Source organism: Chinchilla lanigera, unplaced genomic scaffold (assembly GCF_000276665.1).
Source record: "Chinchilla lanigera isolate Chin_1 unplaced genomic scaffold, ChiLan1.0 scaffold00151, whole genome shotgun sequence".
Lineage (NCBI taxonomy): Eukaryota > Metazoa > Chordata > Mammalia > Rodentia > Chinchillidae > Chinchilla > Chinchilla lanigera.
The window spans coordinates 2,116,114-2,141,376 of NW_004955552.1; the positions used below are offsets into that span (position 1 = coordinate 2,116,114).

Here is a 25,263-nt window from a genome sequence, read left to right on the forward strand (position 1 = left end):
TATGTAATGTAACAACCACTGTTGATTCATATTATTTTGTCTTGAGATCCTGTATCACTTTGAATGTTCTTGCTTTGTTTATTTTGTGATACTGGTATGTTGCTACTGTTCTATTTCTTCGTTTGTTTGTTTCTCATTTACTACTCTCTTTAAAATTAAATAAATAAATAAATTCAGGCATTCTTAAACAACCCCTTCCAAAATTGGCTCCTGATTATAACCTGATACGGCGAGTGGTGCATGGATTTCTTCTCCATCTCTAGCCTGCCATGCATAAGGAGTAACTTTTTTTGCACCTTATATTAGCTGGGGACTTTTCTTGAGGTTAGTGCTGCTCACTCTGTCCACTGTTTCTCCCTGGCACTGCCAACCCTCTAGTACCACCCTCTTTTCCCAGCATTTGCCTCATCCACAATCAGGTCAGTCCATCCCTCTGCAGTCCCTGCCTAGTCAGCGTGGAGTTTGCTGGTGGCTGCGGTGATGGCCTGGAATCCATGGCTACGCAGTTGGCCTGGGGTGAACATGGTCCTGTCAACTTTCTGGGTTTGGATCCCCAGGCTGTCTCCTCCATGCCCAAGGTTTCCTGCATGCATGGGCCACTAATTCCCTTCCCTCCACTATTTTTAACAAAGACTCTTTACTCAGGGTTTACGACATGTGAAATCCTGGGTACCCAAAATTATATAAGAGGTGGCTACCAATTTTTACTAGCAGGATTCATATATTTCTATCAGTAATTGAACTGATTGTAGTTTTACCTTTCTAGTTTTACCCACACTTAGATCTACTTTATAAAACAAATTGAGGTAGTATGTGAATGGCAGTTGTTTTCATGTCTTTGAGAACTTTGCAAGATATTTTGTGAGATGAATCACTCTTTCCATGGAGTGGAGACTTCTCAGCACAATTTTTCAACAACCCACAGACTTTGAGCCCTTAGGCTTAAACAGGAACCCTAACACCATGGTGGAGCTGCTGTCCTTACCATGCTGCTCTTAGCTGAAAACACAGCCCAGACACAGCTCTTGGATTTTCCCTTGAGAGGGTGCGCCCAAACTGATTTCCAGTGCTCTTCACGCCAATAGCTTCACATAGCCATTTTAGATCTCCACTTATCACACATGTGCCTCTTTTAGCTTGTTTTTATAAAGTTTCAAAAATCAATGTTATTTCCTTCAACTTAGGAGGTACGACCCATACACAAAGGCATGCCAAAATTAAACAAGCCAAGAGATTTGTAATTTTAAATAACTTAGAATGTCAAAAAGCTCCTTGACTTCTGTCAAAGGGCTAAGAAAAAAGTTCCAGTTAGTAAATATTTACCACGCTGAAAAATTTTAGTTACAAGTGATCACCAACACAGGCTGCACTTTTGTGGGATGAGAACTGAGGAGTTGGTTGCAGATCAGAGGAACATCAGAGTGATTGGTCCATTAAACGACAGTTGAAACGAAAGACCTCAAATGTGTGACCTAGGGGTGGCATACTTTAGAAGCAACTGGCAATTTTTGGAAGGTGTCATGTACATATGTGAGAACACTTTTTCTTTCTTTTCATTTAAAATTTTTTTAACTGATAAATTTTAGCAGCTAACATTTTTTTAACATAAAAATTGTACATATTAGTAGGGTGCCATGAGATGTTCTATACAAGTATATATTGCATAATATTGTGAAAATATCTCATTTCACTGATTTGGTAATCATACAGCAGGCCAAGATGCTAGGTGAGTATAAAATTGCTTTCCTGTAGAATGTACTGTACTTATGAACTTTAAAGTTCCTGAATAAAAAAGGTGTTTAAATTAGATCAGTGTAAAATGGATGCTTTTGTTTTTATGACACATATACATACTAAATTATAAGTCATATTAAAGTTTATTTAAAAATACATGGTCACATCAGAATGCATGTTTTACAGAGTTTAAAAGCAAGTTTTCTATTAAAAATTCTAAAAAAAGAATCCACCTTTATAAAAAGGAACACTGATTATCATTAAAAACATTAAATTTAATATCACTATAAAAAGATCTTTATATTTGCACAAATCCAATGTATTTGCTGCTTTTCTTAGACACAATTTCTGTGTGGTTTAGGCTCTGTGAACAATTTCTACTAAGTAAAGTGACAAAAAGATAAAGCAATAAAAGAATGGGGCACCACTCGTGGACATGCAAAGTGAAAGGTCATCAGCCAGCCATGGCCAGAATCCAACCCTGCTGACAGTGGAGAAGTTCTTTGCCAGTTGGGGCCTGGCCATGCCCTGGGGCACTGTGAGGCTGGCTGTGTCTCCAGGAAAGGCAGCAGGCCAGGCTCTGGTATGCCAGTTCCAAGCAGCAACCACCGCTCCCATGGGTCACAGATGTTCCTTGGTCCTCCTTCACCTTGCCATACTCACAGGATGTTGGGAGCTGCAATTAAGGACCCAAAGGACCTTATTTTCCTCTGAAGTCTCTTACATCGTATTTTACCATCACTCTAAGACTCTACTACACCAATTGGTAGCTATAAATGCTCTCATACTGTAGGCTGCTGGACCGTGGAGCCAGTCTGGGGTCCTATCTCTGATTTGCTTGGGGAAGCAGTGATCAGAGAAGGGTGCTGGGTGAATAACCTCCATGCAGAATGTTCCCAACAAGTAGTGTTACCAAGTGGGTTGAGGCATGCATTTTAATAAGACTAAACTGTGTCCACATAAACAATATGAATATTACAAAAACCAACATCCAAACCAGTGACAACAGTAACAGATCAAACCTCTTGAAATGCAAAAAGCTAAAGTGTTTAAATATAATTACACAAGGAAAAAAAACCACTTCAGCTAAATAACAAATTCAAACAACCTTATTTTCACATCTATATGACTAAACAATTAACTTTGTTGGCACTATTTACTACATAAATTTCAGTACTTTCCCCCTTGATATATAAGTACGTTAAAGAACTTTATAAAGTAGAAAATATACAAAGAAGGCACTGTTTCGGCATTAGTGAAAAGGATAATTGCACCCACCCCACCAAAACCCACACTAATCACATGACATCATGACTTCTAATAATCCATGATGTACCCTTGAAATCCAATCTTTTGCCAACTGTGGAAATTATACTTTTGGTGTTGAATGTCACTTGATGCCTATAAACAACAAGCAGTGCAAGGAAGGCTGAGCCAGACAGCATCTTGGGACAGCCTCATCATGTATTCTGTAATCTCACAACCACCGAAATTCAAGAGAGAAGATAAGGCTTAGGTGCTCCCTCTGTCATCATTAGCATTGGAGGATGATTACTTTTCCTTATTCTCCCTGAACAGTACTCAAATAAATTGAGAAAATAATTTTGTAAAAACAGGCTCTAAGTTAAAATGTTTTATTAATTTTTTGAAGACCTATTTGCAAATACCTAGGACTTAGAAAATATTTTGCTACTATTTAAAAGACATAGTCTTAAAAATAGTTTATTCATACAAATTGGAATTAGACAAGCCCTTATTCTTTAAAAGATAATTCAGAAACTAGCTTTTTTTATTTGTCAACTATGGTTGGTAATAGTAAAGTTTTATATATCAACATTCAGATAGTCAAATGATACATTGTTCTTAGTTTTCCTGGCATTTATCTCTGGGGAAAACATGATTAGGCAAGAATATGTATTTTAGTATATATTAAAGGTTGCTATAAGTTTTCCCCATTAAAGAGTTTTTAAACTTGAGTTTTCATAGATGTCTTGTAATTGTAGGGTTAGCATTGCCTTTATATGGTAATTCACAAATGACTCTTGTTTTAAGAGTACCAAAGTGCTATTATGAGAAATTCTCACTAAAAATGCTGAGAGCATAGTTCCTAACATAACAAAAGAAGAGTAATGTAAGCTACTTTCACACAATCACAATTAAAATAATATGTACACAAATGTTTAAAATTTTTGCAGAGTTTATGTAATTTTGCTTACTGGTCAAATCTATACATAGGACATTTTGGTAACCATAAGAAAGTAAAAATATTTTGTTTAAAGGGTTATAAAACCAAATGCAGGAATAGAGAAGCGGCAAAATGCTGGTTTTCACTAGTGAACACCAGGGTGGTTATATAAGAAAGGCTGCAACAGAAATAAGTAAACAGGACACCCCAGTGTCTCCTACCCCTACTCCATTCAGATTATAAAGCACCTGTTATGTTCTAGGTCAGTTTATATTAGAAACAGGATAAATATTTCTTACACTACCTACAGAAAACATACATATAAAATTATGTATTTTAAAATAGTTTAAAACCTAAAATATGTATCAATAGAAAACATTACTTTTTCACTACACAGGTTGAGTTTTTTGTCCACATAACAATATCATATCTAAAGCCCATTATAAACCCAACTTACAGATACTGGAAACATGTTCACTTATACATACATACAACACATGCAAACATGTTTACATACATGCAAACATGCATACTTGAGTCTTCACAGAAAAAAAACCAATATGGTCACCAACAAAGCATCTCTTCATAAATATTTATATTTGTAAAGTGTTTGAATATGGAAAAAACAGTTTTTACCTTAATTCTGCTCCTAACTGAACACAGCATAACAGTTTCAGCTGCCTATCACATGCTAAAATCTTGTGGTTTTGTGACAGATATAAGTATTTATATATGAAATTATTCATTTCCTGGGTGAAGGCACTGTTCTAGACTGATTAGAGAATTAAAAAAAGTCCACAGTATATTGCCAAACATTTGTGATCATGCCTACAGCCCTTACATAAATATTTTACCGTTTGCTTATCTACCTCCTCCTCTCTAGTAAAACAGCAAACCTGAAAGAATTCTGGGCTTCAGATTCTACCACGCTGATCCTGGAAACCGTGGGATGTCAGTAACAAGCTATGTCCGGGAAGCCCCAACATGAGCAGCACAAACCCAGGCTGTTTATCTATCCCACACCTCAACACAATAGACTCTGGTTACACAAAGTAACTGCAGCCTTCTTTTTTTTATAGCATCAGTGAAGTAATTGATTTCATAGATTTTTCAGAAAACAGACATTTTTCTTGCCTCTGGATTACACAAATAAATTAGCATGCTTGGTAATATTCCCCATAATGTCCTGGGAATGTCACCCACATGTAAGTCTCTAGCCTCTAGCTTCATCTAATAAACTATTTGTACAAAAAAATTCATTAAGAGAAAAACACACTGAAGATAATCCACTAAAAAAGTAAATATAGTAATTAGAGAATCTTACATACCAAAATTTATTTCCAATTTGGTTACCTTTTTAGCTTGATGTTTTAAATAATCACATTTTTAAACCAAAATATTCCCCTACTCATTGACAAGTTATTGTAGCATACCAGAGCTTGTATTAATATCCTTAATGTGCTGGTTTAAAAGAACATAAAATAAAAAGAGTTGAAGATTTATGGGCGGGAGAGAAAAACATGCATGTTTCCAAGAGAACATCAGAGGCAGATCAGATCTGAATCACTTAAATTGGTCAAAGAGCTCTGCAATGCCAGGATAGACATTTTAACATCAGAATATGATCACTTTCTCTAACATTCCTCCATCTTTTCCTCTTTTGCACATTGTGAAAATAAAAGTCACTTCACACCCTCACATCTAGGATAAAACAAAGTAATAGATACAAAGGAGTGAATTCTGTGCCTGATGACGTTAAAAAAGATGCAACTGTGATTAAATGTTAAAAGTGGTAGACAAAAAATATGGCTCATTCTACCACTGTGGGAGATCTACTGTTTTATTTCAAATAACTTTTTAAAAGAGGTATACCTGGTATCTGCTTATTCAAGCACATGCCCAACTCTTTGATTTCCAACACATTCTCATTGTGGCCACTGACACTAGTGTTTGTGTCTCTCTAGTTTTTAGGGTCCCACTTAGATCACAGTACCTCTCTCGAGCCCCTCATTGGGTGGAGGCGATATATCATTTATAGCAGGTGAAGGCCTCATATTTAAGGACCACAGGCTCATAAAGATAGGAGTTCAGAAAGATGCCGATGGTGACATGGAATGCCTCACTGTCCTATAGTAAAGCAGGAGCAAACGCTTTTATTGGTGAAAGTATTAGCTAACATACCATGCAGGAAAACATATTTGTATAAACCAACTGCTGGCATTTATAAGTTACTGAAAAGGCTCATTTCTAATCCTCTCCTCTGACCCCTGTTCAAGGTTAGACATCATGCTGGATAACTGTACTTTTAGCCATGTCTAAACTGACATTGATGAAGCCTACAGTAATAAAGAAAAACAACTAATTATTTTCCCAACCACAAAGGGCATATACAGATCATTTTTCAGTGATACACCACCAATTCTGACAAGACTGGAATAACGTCACATGATAATAGTAAAACACCAACTAACTTGCAACATTCACGTTCCCAACCCCACCCACACTCTCACACTATTTTGGGGGTATTCATCACTGAGGAGAGAACCCACAATTCACCATTTGAAGAGATGCTGGTTAGATGAGTAAGTATACATTAGGATGAATTATGTATGCAGCAAATCCATGACAACCTAGTATGATGATGACATCCTGTCATGGTCTACTCAGTGTAGGACATGCACGTTAAGACTGTGGACCAGGTCTACTCTTACAAGCATTAGCATTCACTTGTCTTTTCATGGAATATGAAAGGTAAACTGAGATTTCTTTGGTGATGGTCATTTTCTTGAATAGCAGATTTTTCTGCTGCTGCATTAATGTTGTCTGAATAAGCATCTTCATCATCTTCTTCATCCCTTGGGTTACCCTCCAGGCTATGTCTAATGCCATAAGCAAAGTAAATCAGGAAGCCTTTTGGGAGAGAAAAAAAAATAAACATTTTAGCTGCACCAGGAAGAACTGCTGTGGTATGGAAAATTTAATACACAACTTAACAGGCTCTTTCTGTGCTGCTTTAGAAGAATGGGATGCAAATACAAGATACTGTATCTTCCATAACTGCTTTCCCAATAGAAGAAGCCTCTTCATTTTCAACTCCCAAACTTTACCAGAGTGCATTTTTCTCTAAATAAATGTTTTTTCAGACAATATTTAAGTGGAAAAAAATTGTATTTATGTTCTCAAAACTCAGTGCCATACTTTAAACTAAATGATATATGGAGTAAAGACTAAAATTATACCCTAATAAATACAAGGAGTTGATTATCCATCACGGCCAGCCATCTTGGAAAGCATGTCTAGTGTTAACAAAGGGGATGGACATGCCTTCTACATGTCGTCACAATCACTGAGAAAGGACAAAGTGATTAGGAGCCATGCTAACTGTGTGGGGATAGGAGCCACTGTCTTATGTGTCCTCATAAGATGATTATATTGTGTATTTTAGTTATATTTTTAAAAACCGGACAAGAATTTTAAGTTGCTCTGAAATGACTCTTTTGGGCTTTATTTTTCTCATCCATAAGTAGGAGAAAATAAAATAAAATTTACATGGTTCTGCATGGTAACTGGAGATTTGAATTTAAAAAGGTATCTGAGCTCAGAACACTTGCCTAACATGCCTGAGGTCCTGAGTTCAATCCCAGCACCCATCTCCCCTCCCACAAGATATCTAGAAATGCCTTCAGATGTTCTAAAGATAAGAATTGCGATAGAAAGAAACTGAAAAAAACAGTTTTTATTTCCAGGAAAAGGGAAAAAGTGCAGTTCTCTAACCATAGCCCATGAAAGTGGAGAGTGTCAAGGGTCTGAAAGCTAAAGTGTTAAAAGACCTACCAAGTGTCATCCAAATGCTGAATCTGACCCAGGTATCTGCATTCAACTGGACCATCAGATAAATGTTTACCAGGATGCTGAATGCTGGCAAAAATGGTAAGAATGGAACCTAAGGAGAAAAACATCTTTTTGAATACACTCATTGTTATGGTTTATGTCTGTGTGTCCCCCCAGTGTCTCATGCGGACATGGGGCAGGCTATTAGAGTTGAATGATTGTGGGTGTGAGAGCTACACCCGCCCTGGGGTGGATAGTTTGCATATGTAAGGGAGAGGAAGAAGCTGCTTGGGGGCATTCCTCCCCCATTCCGCCCTGGTGGGTGCTTGCGGCTTAGCTGTATGCTGCCGCCCTGAGATGCAGCCCTCTGCAATGTGCCACTCTGCCTTATAATCTGCCAAGTACGGATTGAAACTTCCATGAACTGTAAGCAAAAAAAACCTTTCCTTCCTTAATTTTGGGCATCAGGTATTTTGTCCCAGCAGCAAGAAAAAAGTAACCAAGACACTCATACTTTGAAAAGATACTTTTTAAATTATTTCAAGATGGTGATATTAATTTGACATATATACTTTCAGACTATACCAGTAAGCTTGTAGTCTAACAAAAAAGACATCCTGAATAAAAACTATTTTTCTAGAGATTACTAAAAGGAGAATGACATTTTAGATTATTTGCTGGAGCTCAAACCAAATGAAGTTTATCAAATTGGGTAACACCTGCCACAGCACTAGGATACAATGGTATTTGGGGTTCAGTTTAGATTAGGATTTACTGGTATAGTACAGATATCAATAGGTCATTCTCTGGAACTCTGTCTGGGTACACACAGTAGCCTGGGAGATACTTCTAGGAGGCCCTCTTCACACCCTAGCCTGCTCCTAGTTCTAATGGGGCAGGATAACAAAAACACACAGAGGAAGGGCTTTTGCTGGAAATAAATCCTCATGAGAGGGTTCTAAATTTCTAAAAATAAAATATTCAAATTACTTTTCTGATGTTTTACATTTAAGAAAATATTGTTTGCTTTATGGTTTTTGAGAAAGGGAGTTTTTGAGACAGCCACCGTGGAGAAAATACTGAGACAAAAAGAACACATCAAAAATTTTGACACTCTTGCTCATTGGTTAACTGTGTTAAGCTTTTTTCTTTTTTGAAACAACTCACAAACACACAGAAAGTACATATCATGTTTAGGGTCTCCAAGCCTCATGATACATACCATAAAGGCTACTCTTTGCTGATTCTGTGGTTGCCTCCAAATGGTAAGAACAACAGCAATGCAGAGAACAAGGAACAGCACAAGAAGGGCGAGGCTCCAGCCCTCCAGCCTCGAGATAGCTTGCACTCCATATGTGGTCAGAATACTCAGGCCCAGCACAAGAAATGCTGCAAGGGGACAGGCATGTAGAGTGGAGTCAGCATGCATGCTTTGCTTAAACCCTCAGTTCTAGCAGTTTATTCTGACACATCAAGTTCTTTACCTATCTACTTTGGTAAATACAGTCTTCCTTTTGTCTTTTCTTATTTTTCACTATGAAAAGAAGCAGTCAGTTTCACTGAGTTAAGAAGCATTGCTCATTTCACTAATGTCTCAGAAACCAGTCTTCGCACTTGGAGCTACCATCTTGCTTTCTCTGCCCAGGCACCTCTGGTCCTCATTTGCTACTCTCAGGCTATATCACAGTGACTGATGGGATGTGCTAGGGGCAGATATCTTCTGTTTTAAAGATGAGAAATAGCAACTCTGTTTCAAACTGTTATAAAGATGGATTGCTAACGTAGACAAGTAGTAGTACATGATCTACAACTTTTGTCTGTTTTAGACAAAGACATCATCCCACCTCTGACCATCAAGTCTGCATCAGAAGATCTCCCATTTGCTCTTAGAGATACCTGCCCTTCTCTAGCTTGTCACCAATAATCTTGTGTCATAAAGCCCTGTGACAGCAAGGACCATCCCTCTCAACATCCCAAACCCCCACAGAGTGTGTGGTATACAGATGAGACTCAATAAATGTCACTGGAAATATGGATACTTAGGTAACTGTGACTGAGCAAACCAGGATTTTCTATGTTCCTTCCTCACCCCATTGGGCTCATCCACTACTGCTAGGTGTGCCTGGCCTGAAGCTTTCACACACAGTCTAACAGCTAATGAAATGTCCCAGTTATGCCCCCTTACCTTAGAGAATTTCTTCCTTTCTTCTTCAATCACCAAGTTATGTTAAACTTATCTTGACAGTATAAACATGAACTCAGTTACCAATGACTCTACTCTGTAGATGGAAATTTCAGGGTTCAAGCTGGTAGCTAACATATTCCTAGGGCATCATGGGGCCTTTGGTCCTCTTTCTTACATGTATCTACTGGTTCTTTATCACACATGCAGTGAAGATGACTTACCCAGGAATCCCACCAGAAAGCTCACAAGAGATGCTGACTGTCTTGTAGGCAGAGCTGAGGGGCTGAAGAGGGTTCGCAGGCTGAAGCCATGTCCTTGCAACATGGTGATCTGGGACTCACTTTTTGAGGTCACACTGGCACATGATTCCAGACCTTCTTTTTCAGGGGAACATTTAGGCTGCTCATAACACAAACCAGGCTGGTACCTATCCCCAAATAAATATCTGTGTCTTTATTCTCAAATAGACATTTGGCCCAAATCAATCCAGCAATAAGACTCTAGGTGAGACGTTTTAAAAAGTCCCGGTATGTGTGGTCAAGTGATACTTCTCATGACTCCAGCCCCCTACTGTGCTGGGACAGGCCACAAACCTTTTCAATAAAGTATTTGCAGCAACTATGAACTTCCTCTGATAGCCACTTAATTAGAAAGTTATAGTGTTGATGCAAAAAAAGTTACATTTTAAGGTGAGGCAACTGTGACAATAAGATGATTATTTCTGAAATCATCTAAGTCCAAAGGAAACACAGTGTCTAAAAACATCATGGAAACTATAGTTAAATATGAGCTATAGAATAATGCAGTCTCCTTGGGGTGAGTATTCAAAAGCCTCATCACATGGCTAATCTAGACTGTCAGCTTGACCAGATTCAGAAACACCTATGAAACTAGTAAATCATAGTCTTAGTCACATCTGTGAGGACAGCAGGCATGTGGGACGCAAACTGAGTGAGGCATGGTGTTGTTAGGCTGGAGGCCCAGGTGCACAAGGAGAAGGAGGACGCTCGCCAGCACAGATGCACTCTGCTTCCTGTCTGCCATGGGGTGAGCAGCTCTCCTCTGCCATGATGCTTCTACCTTGCCACAGGCAGAGAAGCAATGGAGTCAGCCAACTATGGACTGAAACCTCCAAAGCCAGGAGCAAAAATAAACCTTTCTTCCGTAAGTTGTTACAGCAATAGAAGCTTTGTTGTAGCAACAGGAATCTAACACACAGCCTCTTTATCCCCATCTCTCAACTTTCCAACCTGGCTCCTCTACCTTAACCAAAACATGCTTATCTAGCCATACATCCACCTCCCATCCTATGCACACTATTATCCTTTATGAATTTACTCTTTTTCTCTATAGCTTGTGTCAAGATATCAGCCTACTTCACCACCTAGTATCTGCCACAGTCTTCTCACTGTAGCCTCCTCTCTTTCTGAGCACCCTTTGCTTATTTTAGAAAGTAACATTTTTTCTCCATATAAAAAACATGCCTACTGTGGAAAACTACCCATAACATCCCTATCCAGTGCTAATCATTATTAGCATTTTGGTATAATTTCATCTATCTATCTATCTATCTACACACATATACTACTTCTTAATGTAAATTTGTGTTATTATTTAAATTCAGATGTTGTATTCTGAAACAGAAATATTTATCTATATAATTATTATTTTATTTGCCATAGAAGAATCCACTAACCATTCTCCCACTGTTATTCACATGAGCTGCATTTTTTTCACTCATAAATTTGCCTTTTCCATGAACATCCTTTTGCCTGTTTGATTAAGCCTACAGTAATGGGATGAATTGGTTGTTGTTTGTTTTTGGTTTTTGCAGTACTGGAGATTGAATCCAGGAACTTTGTATTAATACATCACCAACACTTTTAAAAATTACTTTAAATTGCTGGAGCTGGGCTTGAACTCACCATCCAATTGTCTTTACTTTCTGTACCCCACCTGGCACACCCTCTTCAAAATCACTGGTAACTCACCTGAGGATGAGTACACAGGCTGCAACCAGAGAATAGGCCATAAGTGTGCCAATGGACATCATGTCCACCAGGGCTTTCAGGTCAAAAAGAAATGCCATCACAGCTATGAATAAAAGAAAGTAAAGAAAGGTAAAGCCAATTCTGTGATGAAATTCTGCACAGTTCACTTGTAAGTCAGAGACAAACAACTGGCATTTTTTGTTTCAGTACTAATGGTCAAACGAAGCATAAAAAGTATCTCTCAGCGTATAAGATGTCCTTTAGAACACATAAATCACTAATAACGCTTGAAAAACTTGTGGGCTCTCTTAAAGACATACCTACTTTGATTACTTACAACATACCTGTCCAAATGTGAAAATATTCGATGACAGAAGACCATGTTTTGATGCATCAGAAGAAAAATACTGCTAGGAAATACTGGCTAGCTTGCTTTTATAAATCAAAAAATTCCAAATAGTTTCATTACAGAAGTAAAAAATCATTTTAATTTCCAGCTGTATTAAACGTTATAACATAAAATTCAAAAATTTTAAAATACTTTTGACAAAATTAATGATTTTCAATTAAATTATATTTCTGATATAGACTAAATTTTACTTTTATTAAATTAAAGCTACACCTTCTAAGTAGGCTGATTAGATGTAAAAGATCAACTTGCGATCCTGTACACCAAATCCCAATAAAGTTAGGAGGTAAAATGTAATATTAATTTGAATTTTTAATTTACCACATAGTAGTCCCTATCTTAATAAGTAGGTAACATCACATTCAATTTAGGTGATATTTTAGACCTCTATGCAACTTTTATATCTCTGATCTTATCTTCAAGTCAATGATCATTTGAGGTGGGAAATTCTGGCTATATAAAATGATGTGTATTTAACTACTTTTGACCAAAACTCTGGCAGTGTCCCATGGTTTGGTCTGATTGGAATATCCCCATTTTGTAGAAAGGTTAACTTAGCAAGGATATACTCACTTGGTAGAGGCAGAGTTCTACTCAACCCAACCTTGCTATGTGTACTACTTTCACAATACCACATCCTTTAAAAAAATATTTTTGTTTTGCAGTGCTGGGATTGAATTCATTCTCTTTAAATATACTATATGTAGCACTCTTCATTGCTAGTATACATACTAAATTATTAAAATTTTAGTAGTTTTTTTAAAGATCACAGTCAAATAAGGTAGCCAAGAGAGGAAAAAAATGATTATTTATCTGTATCAGTCCTCTGGTCCAAATTAAAAACAGGTGTAATAAGGTACTGCAGTACAAAATGATAAAAATATAGTATTTTAGAACATTAAAAGCATTCTAATTATCTTCTTTTAATTATTAATGTCAGTATTTTATTCTGCTAAATTCCATTCTTCCTGAAGGAATGAGAAAAATAAATTATTTTTAAAATTCTGAATACAAAAGAGTTATTATTGGGCAAGATTTTTACTGGAAAGAGTAATGAGTTTTGGGGATTAAATAAGATGTGTGATCCTTGTCAAGAAATATTTATGAACTGTTTTAATGAAATACACTGTTTTAATCATAAAATGGGCTTTAGATCATCTAACAGAATCTTCATTTTATGGGGACAGAAATCTAAGCCTGATAAAATATGAGACCTGACCTTTCAAAATGCAGTATCGTTTATCCGATGTCAGAGCTATTAAAAAATGTTTGCTACTAAAAGAAAGCTGGTTGGGTAAATACTTTCTGATCCTGAAAAACAATCCACTTCATACATAATGAGACATTAACATTCTCTAATTTTCCAACACTTCAGAGCCTCAATTAATCATTTTGATTTGAATTTCTAATGCCAAGACTGTAACATTTTATATAGTTATAAAGCTTGCTAAAATCTTCTCTTTCTTCCTATAACAGTACCTTTATGGCTGTTCTCTTAATCTACAGAATCTCTGAAAATTTCTCCATGCTGTAACAATCTGGCTAAAAGAATTTTGCATGAATTATTAAGACACGTAAAAACATAGGCATTATGGATTTTGTGAATATAACCTGCACATCCTGTCAAAGGGACGACTAGATTCTCCATGGGGTTTGAGAGGATGCGAGTCTTAGAGACGCAAGAAGCCCAGGAGAAAGGGGTGCCTGCCCTACTAAGAGCAGTGAGCACAATGGCCAGCTATGAGCTATCGAGGGCATTTCTCATGCTTGATCAAAAGGAAATGAAGTTTACTCTTTTAAAAACTCCCAGAGATTTTGCAAATTTCTTCATGTATTTGTTGGCCATGTGTACTTTTTTTCTGTAAAGTGTATCTGTTTATTTAATTTGCTCATTTCTTAAATTGGCCTTTTATGCGGTCTAGTTTTTGTTGAGTTCTTTATATATTCCAGATATTAGTCCTCTGTCTGAGAAATAACTGGCAAAAACTTCTTCCCCATTCTATAGGCTTTCTCTTTACTAACTGATTACCTTGCTATATAGAAATTTTTAATTTGATGTATCTCGCTTATTAATGTTTGCTGTTACTTGTTGTGCAATTGTGGTTCTGTTTAGAAAATCGTTTCCTATACCTATGACTTCTAGTGTTTCACTCACTCCACAAGATGAGTATAAACTGCATGTACTCCAAACATGTACTAATAAAAATCCCAGAGTCATTAAGTTCATATTACCAATACTAAGTAATTAATTTATTCTTCAATTAAAATTTTCTGCATCAAAAGAATTTTATGTGCCCATTCATTCAGTTACAAATAGTGAAAAACCTTTAGAATCTTTTGCACATTTGTTAGAAGCCCAAATTATTAAAATAATGAAATAATAAGCACCCCAAAGGATCAGTTAATTGTGAATTTCAGTACAGCACCACAATTTTCACGTTAATCTCAGTGTTCATACACTAATTTATCCAGAATTTTGTTCTTAACTTACATGCACAGCATGCAGATCCTCTTTGTAAGTCCAGACATGCGCACAAAATGTTCCCATCCAACGTTTGTAAAGCTTACCAGAAAAGACCCCTGCAGTCAATGTGGCAGCAACCGGGGACTGCCTCTTACTCACTCTGGCAAGAAATCTAAACAGTAAACCATCCCGGGCCATGGCAAACAGAATGCGGGGTAAAGGAAACATAGAGCCCAGAAGACTAGAACAGAAAAATCCATAATCCACATGTGAGTTATATAAAGTGCTATCCTAAACAGGTAAATATATAGGTTCAGACTGGACCCACTAAAGTACAGAACCAAAAAATTCAACATGGGAAATTCAACACAGGCACAAAAAACAACAACAAACAAAATAGAAAACCACCTAACTTTCTATTTTTTTCAGAGGCCTTGATGAAAAAGACCTCCCTTTTCTTAAGAAAAGTCAACTCTCTCACCTGCCACTGCACCCGATGATAAAGTAGCAATTACTGGTGTCTTCGTTTTGGAATTGATTTGAGCTAGGCATTTAAAAAGCAACCCATCCTCCGCCATAGCATAGATTACACGAGGCATTGGGAAAATGGATCCAAGAAGACTGAATAAAAAGCAAAGACATGCAGTATGGCAAACACATTCATGCACGATTACAAACCAGACTGAAATTAAGTAACTGTATAAAAATTAGCATGACAGTGTGATTATGAAGTCATTACTTTTTAAATGCACTATAATGGGGCATTTAAAAATATTTGCCAGTCTTGACCATCATGCTATTCATTATTCTGCTGCAGATGTTTGTCCAACCAAATTAACAGTCTAAAAACAATACTGTAACTCATTTGTGTGTACCAGGGTTATTATGGAATTAAAATGAAGTGATTAGACTTTTCAAAAAATCAAATAAATTATCATCATGACAAGATTAAATCATATAGCTTGATCTTTTGATCAAATTAGCAGTAATTCTCAGCACAATAAAATCAAGAAAGAGAAAGGTTAAAAAAAAAACTTACTGTAAATTGAATACAGAGAAGTAGCCAAAATTAAGTGTCAGTAACAGTAAAGTTTAGTAAGACAATGTTTGCTTTCTCTACCCCATAGAAGACTTAGTTGTGAAAAACAACATATAAGGGAAAACAAATAAAACATTTTATTTTAAAAGATTCATTATTGGGATCTGAAATCTTGGGCATCCTGTGGTCTGACTCCCACTGTATGTCCAGATCAGCAGCACTGCTGTCCTCACTTCCAGGCAGCAGCCGCATGGAGGCCCGTAAGTGTGGGGAAAATTGATTTTAAAAACTCCATTTTCATTTTATCTTTTAATAAGGGTGAGTTAAGCTTCGTCACAGATGAATCTCTGTCCACCACTTCTAAGACCACGACGGCATGGGTCTTCACAGTTAAGACATTTTTCTTTTGTGGTACTGAGGCTTGAGCCTAGGCCTAGCTAATGAGCTAGCAGGCAAGCTTCCTAGCACAGAGCTACATTCCAGCCCTACCCCTCACCCTTGAGACATGGTCACACTAACTTGCCTAGGCTGGTCCTAAACTATCGATTCTGCTGCTGAAGCCTCCTGAGCAGCTGAGAGTGCATGTAAAGGCCAGGGAACCTAGCTTAATTCCTAATTGCCATCCAATCTTATTTTCTCTAGAAAATATAAGAAATTTTGGAGGAAAAAAAAAGTTAGGTTGATGAATTTTATTACAAGCACACATGTATATTTTAAAATGACAGGCCACATAGCTTTCACTCAGACTATTACTTTTTTTTTTTTTTTTGAGATAGGGTTTTGCTATGTAGCCCAGGTTGGCCTCAAACTTGTGGTGAACCTCCCTGCTCAGCCTCTGGAGTGCAGGGATTACAGGCGTATGCTGTCACGCCTGCCAACAGACTATGATGGGCTGCAAAAAATGTCAAGTCTGCATGCAGTTTCAGATTGTCTGAAGCACTTCAAGTGATACCAAAGCGAGAAGAGACATACTAGTGTAAGCATCCTAAAATTTTACAATACACAGATACATGAATATGTGTGACATTTATTTATGTATGTATCAATGTCACATATATTTTATATGGAAGCCTAGACCAATATTGTCTTGAAAAACTCTCTTTTAACTGATGGGGGAAAGGTTTTGTTTTTAAAATCACTTAACATTTTTAATGGCAATTCCAGGCAAACTATTCAGTGGATACATAGCTGCATAATATGTTCCTCATGTTAGGATATTTTTAGAACACACAAAAGCAGTTTTAGACACTGACTATACTTTGCAGGAACCCAAACAGCCCCATTCCAAGACAATGGAATGTACCTTGTTGACAGTGCACAGAGGGAGCCCGCTGCAACAACGTATTTGGCAGGACCCCATCCAACATACTCAAATGCTACCGGAAGGGGACTTTTCTCATCAAGGAGGTAGTATGGCATCATAAGTGTCAAGGCTGCAGACACCCCAAAATAGGCCATAAAACAAACAAGCAAAGACGTCACTATTCCAATAGGAATAGCCTTCTGGGGATTCCGGACTTCTTCACCTAAGGAAATACAAACAAACAATGTGCATGCTTAATAAGTCATGATTAGGCAAAACAACTTAATGTGCATCAAATTCTTTCTCTCTCCCATTGTAATTCTAACCTGCTTTTGTTCCTTCTGTTTTCTTAGAGTGGTCCACTTATTTTACATTAAATTTCCCCTCTCTTCTTGAAAGTACTTCCCTCTTACATAAAAATCCAATTCCCAAAGGGAGAAATCATACAAGTAATATTCCCTTTTCCAGGAGAAAGTGATGTATCAGCACTCTTAAGTGTTTAAGAGCACAGCAGTCTCACTCTATATGGAAAAAGACCGCCCACATAAATGAAATGACTGCTGTGACATTCTGTATGTTCGTACACATGAAGGCTTTAGAGAAACTTGTTTCATCTATTATGTGAAACTGAATTCTTTGTAACCTTTTTGTAAGATTTGACATCCGAAGTACCCCAAACATGAGTAGTTATAAGACTATGCAGTGACAAGAAGTTAGAAGGAGCACCTGGACAGTGATTCAGTCACGAGGACTTTGTTGTACAAGATAAAGAGAAAATAACAGCATAAGGAACAGACAGTTGAAGAACATAACCATTTGGAAGTGAGAGCACATCCACATAGTTTAAGGATAATAATCATGAATTATACTTGTAACATATTTCACAGCTGCAAAGTATTTCCGCTATGTGCACCTTGGCAATCTTGGTACTGCGCTCCCAATTTTACCAATGTGGAAACCAAGGTTTAGGGAGTTTTACCAAGTGTCTTATTTTTTAAAAACCATATATAGCAGATGTCACAGATAGATCAGGAACTAGCACCCTTCTTATCCCAAACCAGCTGTCTTTCCTTGACCCTCTGCTTCCACACATGGCTACTCCTGTGGTACAGGGAACACCTTTCCTTCTACCTAGATCTGAGGCACTGCTCTTACCAGTTGTTGCAATGCAGTCAAATCCCACAAAGGCATAAAAACAAGTTGCAGCACCAGCCAAGGTTCCTGCAAAGCCATAAGGCATAAAGCCACCAGCCCCATAGATACTTGTTCCATTTTCAAAAGGTGACTCTCTAAAGGAAAAAGAACAAACACATAGAAAAGTCATTTTCATAGAAACATGCTCCTTCTAGGAATCTGTCTCAAACTACATGCTTGTCAGCTCTTTGAACCTGATAAATATAAAACTGAAGCTTTATTATCTCAACCTGTTTTAGACCATGGTAGAACCTTCATGATAACTCTCTTATGTCACTGTCTTAGTTACTTTTCTCTCATTGGTAAGGCAACATACCTAGCACCCAAAGTTAAAGGGAGGAAAGTTTATTTGGCTCACAGTTTGTAGAGGTTTCAGTCCATAACTGGCTGACTCCAAGGCAGGGTGGCAAGGCAGGGTGGCATGGCAGAGGGGCATCGCAGAGGAGAAATAATCCACAGAGGGTAGAAGATAGCAAAGCCAGCAAGCAAGGGACCTTAGCAGCTTTTTTCTGCCCCTTTATACTCTAGGGTACCAGGATGAGGGTGGTACAGAGCTATCAGTGGACTGATTTAGTAACCACACACCCTTAATCCTAGCACCCTTAGCCTAGCATTGCACCATCAATCAGTCACACACTCTAGCTTTAGTCACCTCTGAAAAAGTCCCACCTGTGACCATAGGAGGCTTTGGGGGGATGTCTAGACACAGTCATAACAATCACAGACATACAACTAGAGGCTGATCACCAGCAAATGCACACAGCCCCCACGACCACCCTGCCTACAACACAAAGGCAGGCCAGACTTGGAGAACAGAGACCCCACACACGAACCATGTGCCATAGCATAAGAAAGTTCCTTATTTTTTTCTATAAGAATCCATTCTTCACCTCATGAAGCACAAAATAAGGCAGACTACACATTTTTAAAATTCATTAAGAAATGGAAAAGTGAAACAAAATTTCCTAGCCTTGATTAATCATACATTTAAAACTGTAAAAAATCAGAGGATCCTAACTTTTCTCTTACCAGAATGACTACAAATTACATATATGAAGAATAACAAAGCAAGGTGTGGTGGTATATACCTGTAATGTCAGCTACCCAAGAGACTAAGGCAGAAAGATTACAAGTTCAAGGGCAGCCTGAGCAGCCTAGCAAGACATTGTCTTAAAATAAAAAAGAAGAGGGATATAGCTAGTGATAAGGCACTTGTCTGGCATGAGCAAAGCCCTGAATTCAAACCCCAATACCTCAAAAAAACAAAAAAACATATGGTTAGATGTACCTTACTCCATGTAATTTATGTTCTTGTACTCTTATTTCTACTTACGCAACTAAACATTTCCCAGAAAACAAAGACTGAAAATTACTAAAACCCTCAAAGAATGAAATTGAATGGTCATTTCAAAGGAAGAACTAAAAGATGCAGACTCAAAGTACTCACTATTATTTTGAGGGGGCAAACTGTGGGGGAGAAAGGGACACATTCTCCAGTAGTCAGGCCCTCCCTTTCCTCTTCCCCTAAACACCAGGCAGAGATTGAGGTTGGGAACCAGCAGCTGGGTGGCTTCTCACAAAGGCTCCACAGCACACACACCCATACCTTCATGTATGGAGGAGAGCTCTCTAAGAACCACTGCTCTACATAGTCTTCACAAGCACCCTCTTAAAATGCGGCATTTTAAAAGCGGAAACCTCTAAATATTTTACCCGGCACTCGCTGATGTGTTTCTGAGCAACTCTTCACTGATTTTCCAGTTAGTCACATTTCCTTTCACAAACCCAGCAACCACGACAAACAGAAGCACCAAGATATTAACAGCTGTGAAGAATTTATTCACCCAAGCAGACTCTTTTACTCCAAAAGACAGGAGACCTATGGAGGAAGGAGAGACATTTTACTTTTTACCTATGGCAAAGACTTGGCATTCTGAAGCAAATGTGGGGTTCAGGATATTGATGCACCCACATTCATGTATCTAACTCCTATGTATCCATTTCTTCAGTGAACTCCTACTAATTAGTTATCTAATTGTGAAACAATGTCATCTAAATACAACTGATGGCTTTCTAGAGGCAGAATGAGCTACCGGATTTCACACTAAGAAATACGTTAGCTTAGTAACTGCTATTAACCAATGGCAGGAAATATAAGGTGATATTTAATTTTAATAGGATGCTTTACTAAAAAGCCACTTTAAGGTTAAAGATTATAAAATATTCTTAAAAGCTTAATCATATGTCTGGTATATATTTACTGAGTACAAGAACAGAAAATAATTCAATTGTTACACCAAAAGTTCTCTGTTAAATCTATTCTCATTTTAATGGCTTTATTTTATACTCCAACTGTAAAAATAGCTCAGTTGAAGACACAGAAGTATGAAGAGAACAAAAATCAACTGTGGTCCTCCCTCCAGAATTCTACACCCTTAAGCACACACATATATTTCCATATCAATAAACATAATTCCACTTAAAAAAAAATAGGGTCTTACCACTTTGCCCAGACTAGCCTCAAACACAGAGTCCTCCTTCCTTAGCCTCCCAAGTAGCTGGGATTACAGGCACATGCTATTGTACCCAGCTATAATCTCATTTTTGACAGCTGCATGATCTACTATAAGGAGATATCATACTTTAACTAATCCTTTATTTATAGACACTTAGGTCACTCTTAGGTTTTTATTTCTTTAAATTATAAACTGCTGACATCACCACCCTTTTATAAATTTTTCTCTACACTCTCTAATTCTTTCTTGCAATAGTTTTCTGTAAGTGTGTATCAAAGTATATGTCCTTTGTATAAGGCTTTTGACTTATACTATCAAAATACCCTCACAGACTCTGGCCCCAATTTATACTGCCCATTTTTCCTATCGGGGTATTCTGTTCGTATTTATTTATAAGATTTATTTATATATTAATGCTATAAGCATTACAGTATATACTTGCCCTATTTAACATTTGCTTCTTAAAGTTATTTATTTGTCTGTGGTGTTAGGGATAAAACCCAGGGCCTTGGCATGCTAGGAATGTGCTGAGTTATACTTCAAGTCCTCAAGTCCTATCACTTACTTTTAAACTTACTGTTCATTCCATAGAGAGAAAAGTTATTGGAATTATCCATATATTTTTTTTTTCAGTTTCTTTTTTTCTTTTTTCTTTTTTTCCTTCCTGGAGATAGGTTCTCACTATATAGTGCAGACTGGCTTTGAATTCACTAGATAGCCCAAGCTGGTCTCGAACTTGTGGCAATCCTCCTGTCTCAGCCTCCTGAGTGCTAGGATTACAAATGTGTACCATCAAGCCCGGCCATTTTTCCTTTTTAGTTTCTACTTTTGGTAAGATCTTCCTTAATATTAACCCCAATATATTAGCTTTGTTTCCTTCCAGTTTCTTTGTAATTATTACACTCATTGTATTTGTGTTTTAATTAATTAATTAATTTTATTTATTTTTGTCATTTTGAGACAAGTTCTCACTATGCAGTTCTGGCTGGCCTTGAGCTCACTCTGTAGCTCAGGCTGGTCTCATACTCACAACAATCCTCCTGCCTCAGCCTCCTGAGTGCTGGGATTATAGGCATGCACCACCACGTCTGGCTGTCATATTTGTGTTTTGAAGATATAAATTATGGACCTAAAAGAGTTTATGTTTTGCCACTGGAGAAATTATTGCTATGAAAGGGTTATGCCACAGATTTTCTTCCCCATGTCCATACTACCCACCATCACATAGGCAAAATTTTCCAAGGAGAGGTGAGAAAAGTTGAATTTAATTCTTTACTTATATAATTCCCAGAAGCACATAATAAAAATATATATATTAGTGAAATGAAGGAAAGTGGTAGGGTTAGCACAATTACTCACAAACAATTGTTAGGTTAGGAACCACTGCTATAGACATCAGAGAAGAACAAAACCACATTTTATATTAGCTCCTCAACATCCATGTGGGGAGCTGGGGAACTAATATATCTACTCTCCAGCCTCATCTCCCACCAGTATGTACTTTAGAGACCAAAAATATCTGAACTGAATGTTATGTAGTCTTCCCTTGTCTCTTTAATGAAATAAAACTATATTTAATAGTTTCAGTTGATAAGACATTGGGTATTACACTATGGATAAAGATTTATAACAAGGTTTTGATCCTTAGAGATTCTAGTAACAGTGATAATGTAGGCTTAGACTATATTTCAAGGAACGATACGGTAATGTCTGAGCTTTAGTGCTGCCATGGAACTAGCAATTCTAACTACATGTCAGTTACATGCTTCTCAGCCTTGAGGGACTACAGCTAAGTATTTTGTTTACTGAAATAACACTTATATAAAACATAACTGAATGGTAGCTAGATTGTTTAGGAACCAAAATTTGATGAAAAACAATGAATTTGATGAAAAACAATGAATGTAATTTTTCTTGACATTAAAAGCAAAATGTTTTAGACCTAAAAGTTTTATGTTCCTGTCCCTATCCTTACATAGTACATTTAATGAAACTTTTTAAAAGGGAGAATTACTTTTAAAACTGTAATTTATAGGTAAACATTTCATAATAGAATGGTATTTTTGACACATTCTTCTAGCCCAAGGAAGAAACAAGTATGGCTATCCAGATAGGAATGTAAGGGGCAGATTACTCAGTGTAAATCAGGTAGGAAATGGAAAGAAATACAGATTTTATGTTTATCCTCAATGGGTTTTTAAACAGGACTGCAGACAGGAATTAAATAAAAATAGAAGGCATTCAAATGATTAAAACAAATATAAGGGGACAGCAGGGATTATTCATAGTTACAAGATAAAAACTGTCACTGGGGTGGTGACTGCATAGCAAGCAAAACAATGTACTCATTTTGTGGATGACTGAACTGAACTGAGTGATGGAAAGACTGAGTAAATTCTTTTTTGTTGTTGTTTTTTTTTCAAGTACCGGGGATCCAACTCATGACCTTGCACTTGCCAGGCAGGCACTGTGCCGCTGAGCTAAATCCTCAGTCCCAAGACTGAGTAAATTCTTTAGGTTCCAAGAGTAGTTAAACAGCAGAGCAAGACTGAAAATCTGCTTCCTCCTACTCTAATGTATGTTCCTTTCTAACCCCTGTGCTACAAACAGGACTGATGAACATGGAAAAATTCCAGTACCAACTATGCGCCTGCACAACATCTGCTTAACAAATGACAGATAATCTGTATGTTTCCTTTGCCTTGTTATATAGATGAAAGCAGGGTAAGATCTCAGAATTTCTTCTAGAAATAATATGCTTGTAAGTGTATGTAGCTGCATTTTAATAAGATGAAATAATGCCAGATCTTCACTAGCATTCCTGCAAATCTCCAATTAGTGCCGAAAACTGATGCCCTCATCCTGTTACTTAGTTCATGCCAGGTATGTTTACTCAGAGGTGTTATTTCTACCATTTCACACAACTTAGACTTAGTTTTGAAACACACCAACCATGTAAGATAAAATGTGATTCTAGCCAGTGAGGCGGCCCAAAGACATCCAACAGTAATTTCAGTGTATGAATTTGATGACTCAGTCTGGAGAACTCACCTTCCAAATTCAGCAGTAACCTACTTTTCTGGACAATTAATTTGGCTCATTACAAAGAAAGGTATACAGTAATAGTTTTCTTACCTGCCAGAATTAAGATGAGGCACACAGCAAAAAAGTCTGGATACTCTGCCAGGCCAGTATAATTCATTTTGAAGTACGTCTTGAAAAACTGACCAATCTGTTTGTTAAGCAATTCATCAAAGGTGCCACTCCATGCTCTTGCGACACTTGACGTACCTTCCCCAGACACAGAACATGCAGAGAATATAAGGTCACTGGCAGAAAATTAATATAACATCATTTGCTACTTTAGTCCAGATTATCATGGCCTAGTTCATATGCAATGAAATTTTTAATCAATTATAAAATTATGTTGCTAATTTTATAATATTATAATAGTAATCAAATGCCCAAGTTCATAAGCGCAGTGCAGAATCTGGTAATAATTTCACTAGTAATAAAGAAATTCTTATATAAAAAATTGGAATTTCAACCCCATTAAGAGGACTATTCAGAGATGAAGCAGAAACTCAGATTTTATTTCCAATTAGAAGAAGTCCTTTTAGAGATGGGAAAAATGAGACATAAAGGGACTAGGCAATCCATTCATAATCATCCAGCAGCTAAGGAATACAGACTACTACTGAACAAAGTAGTAGCCTTTCACTCAGGAGTAGTAGCCTTTCACTCAGGACTGTCTTTTCTACACAACTGAAATTTGGTTTTAAAACATACCTATAACATAAGATAAAATGAGATTCCAGCCAGTGATGAAGGCCCATAGCTCACCAACAGTAACATAAGTATACAAATAGGCAGATCCAGTCTTGGGGACTCGGGCTCCAAACTCAGCGTAGCAAAGGCCTGCCATCACCGATGCCAAGGCAGCGATCAGGAAGGACACGACAATACTAGGACCAGAATCTGCTTTGGCAACCTCCCCAGCAAGGACATAGACCCCAGCACCCAGAGTGCTTCCAACCCCCAGGGCAATGAGGTCCATGGTGGTTAAGCAGCGGCACAGTTTGGAGTCCTCTAGACTGTCCATAGTGACAATTTTTCTCCGGATCAGACATCGGGCAAAGGTGAGCACTGCTCTGCAGGGAATCATTCTGAAGAAGGTAACCTGAGCAAGAGAAAGGAGGAGGTTAGAAGCTGATCTGGAGCCACTATACCTCTTTTAGCCACCTGTTTGGAGACAAAATTAAGGCAGTGGTACTTTTTTTTTTCTTAACTTGTTGATTGACATGTAGCTCTAAGCAATCAGAACGAGGTTTTATGAAGACAAAGTCAGATTTCCTGGAGTTTACTCACATATGAGACTACAATAATAAATGGCTTACCTGGAAGCAAAAGAA

The 25,263-nt window shown here is 37.4% G+C and overlaps 1 protein-coding gene across 1 annotated transcript; it reads right to left on the bottom strand.

Moving 5' to 3' along the window:
* Window positions 1-1,858: 1,858 nt before the first annotated feature.
* Slc7a2 (solute carrier family 7 (cationic amino acid transporter, y+ system), member 2) lies at window positions 1,859-25,031 on the bottom strand (the record flags this gene model as incomplete). Its single annotated transcript, XM_013508606.1, is given in 11 exon segments — window positions 1,859-6,829; window positions 7,754-7,862; window positions 8,973-9,139; window positions 10,157-10,362; window positions 11,927-12,029; window positions 15,281-15,420; window positions 17,142-17,364; window positions 18,297-18,430; window positions 20,049-20,214; window positions 23,987-24,142; window positions 24,641-25,031. Coding segments are annotated over 11 exon segments (1,974 nt in total). The 3' UTR covers window positions 1,859-6,635.
* Window positions 25,032-25,263: the final 232 nt, after the last annotated feature.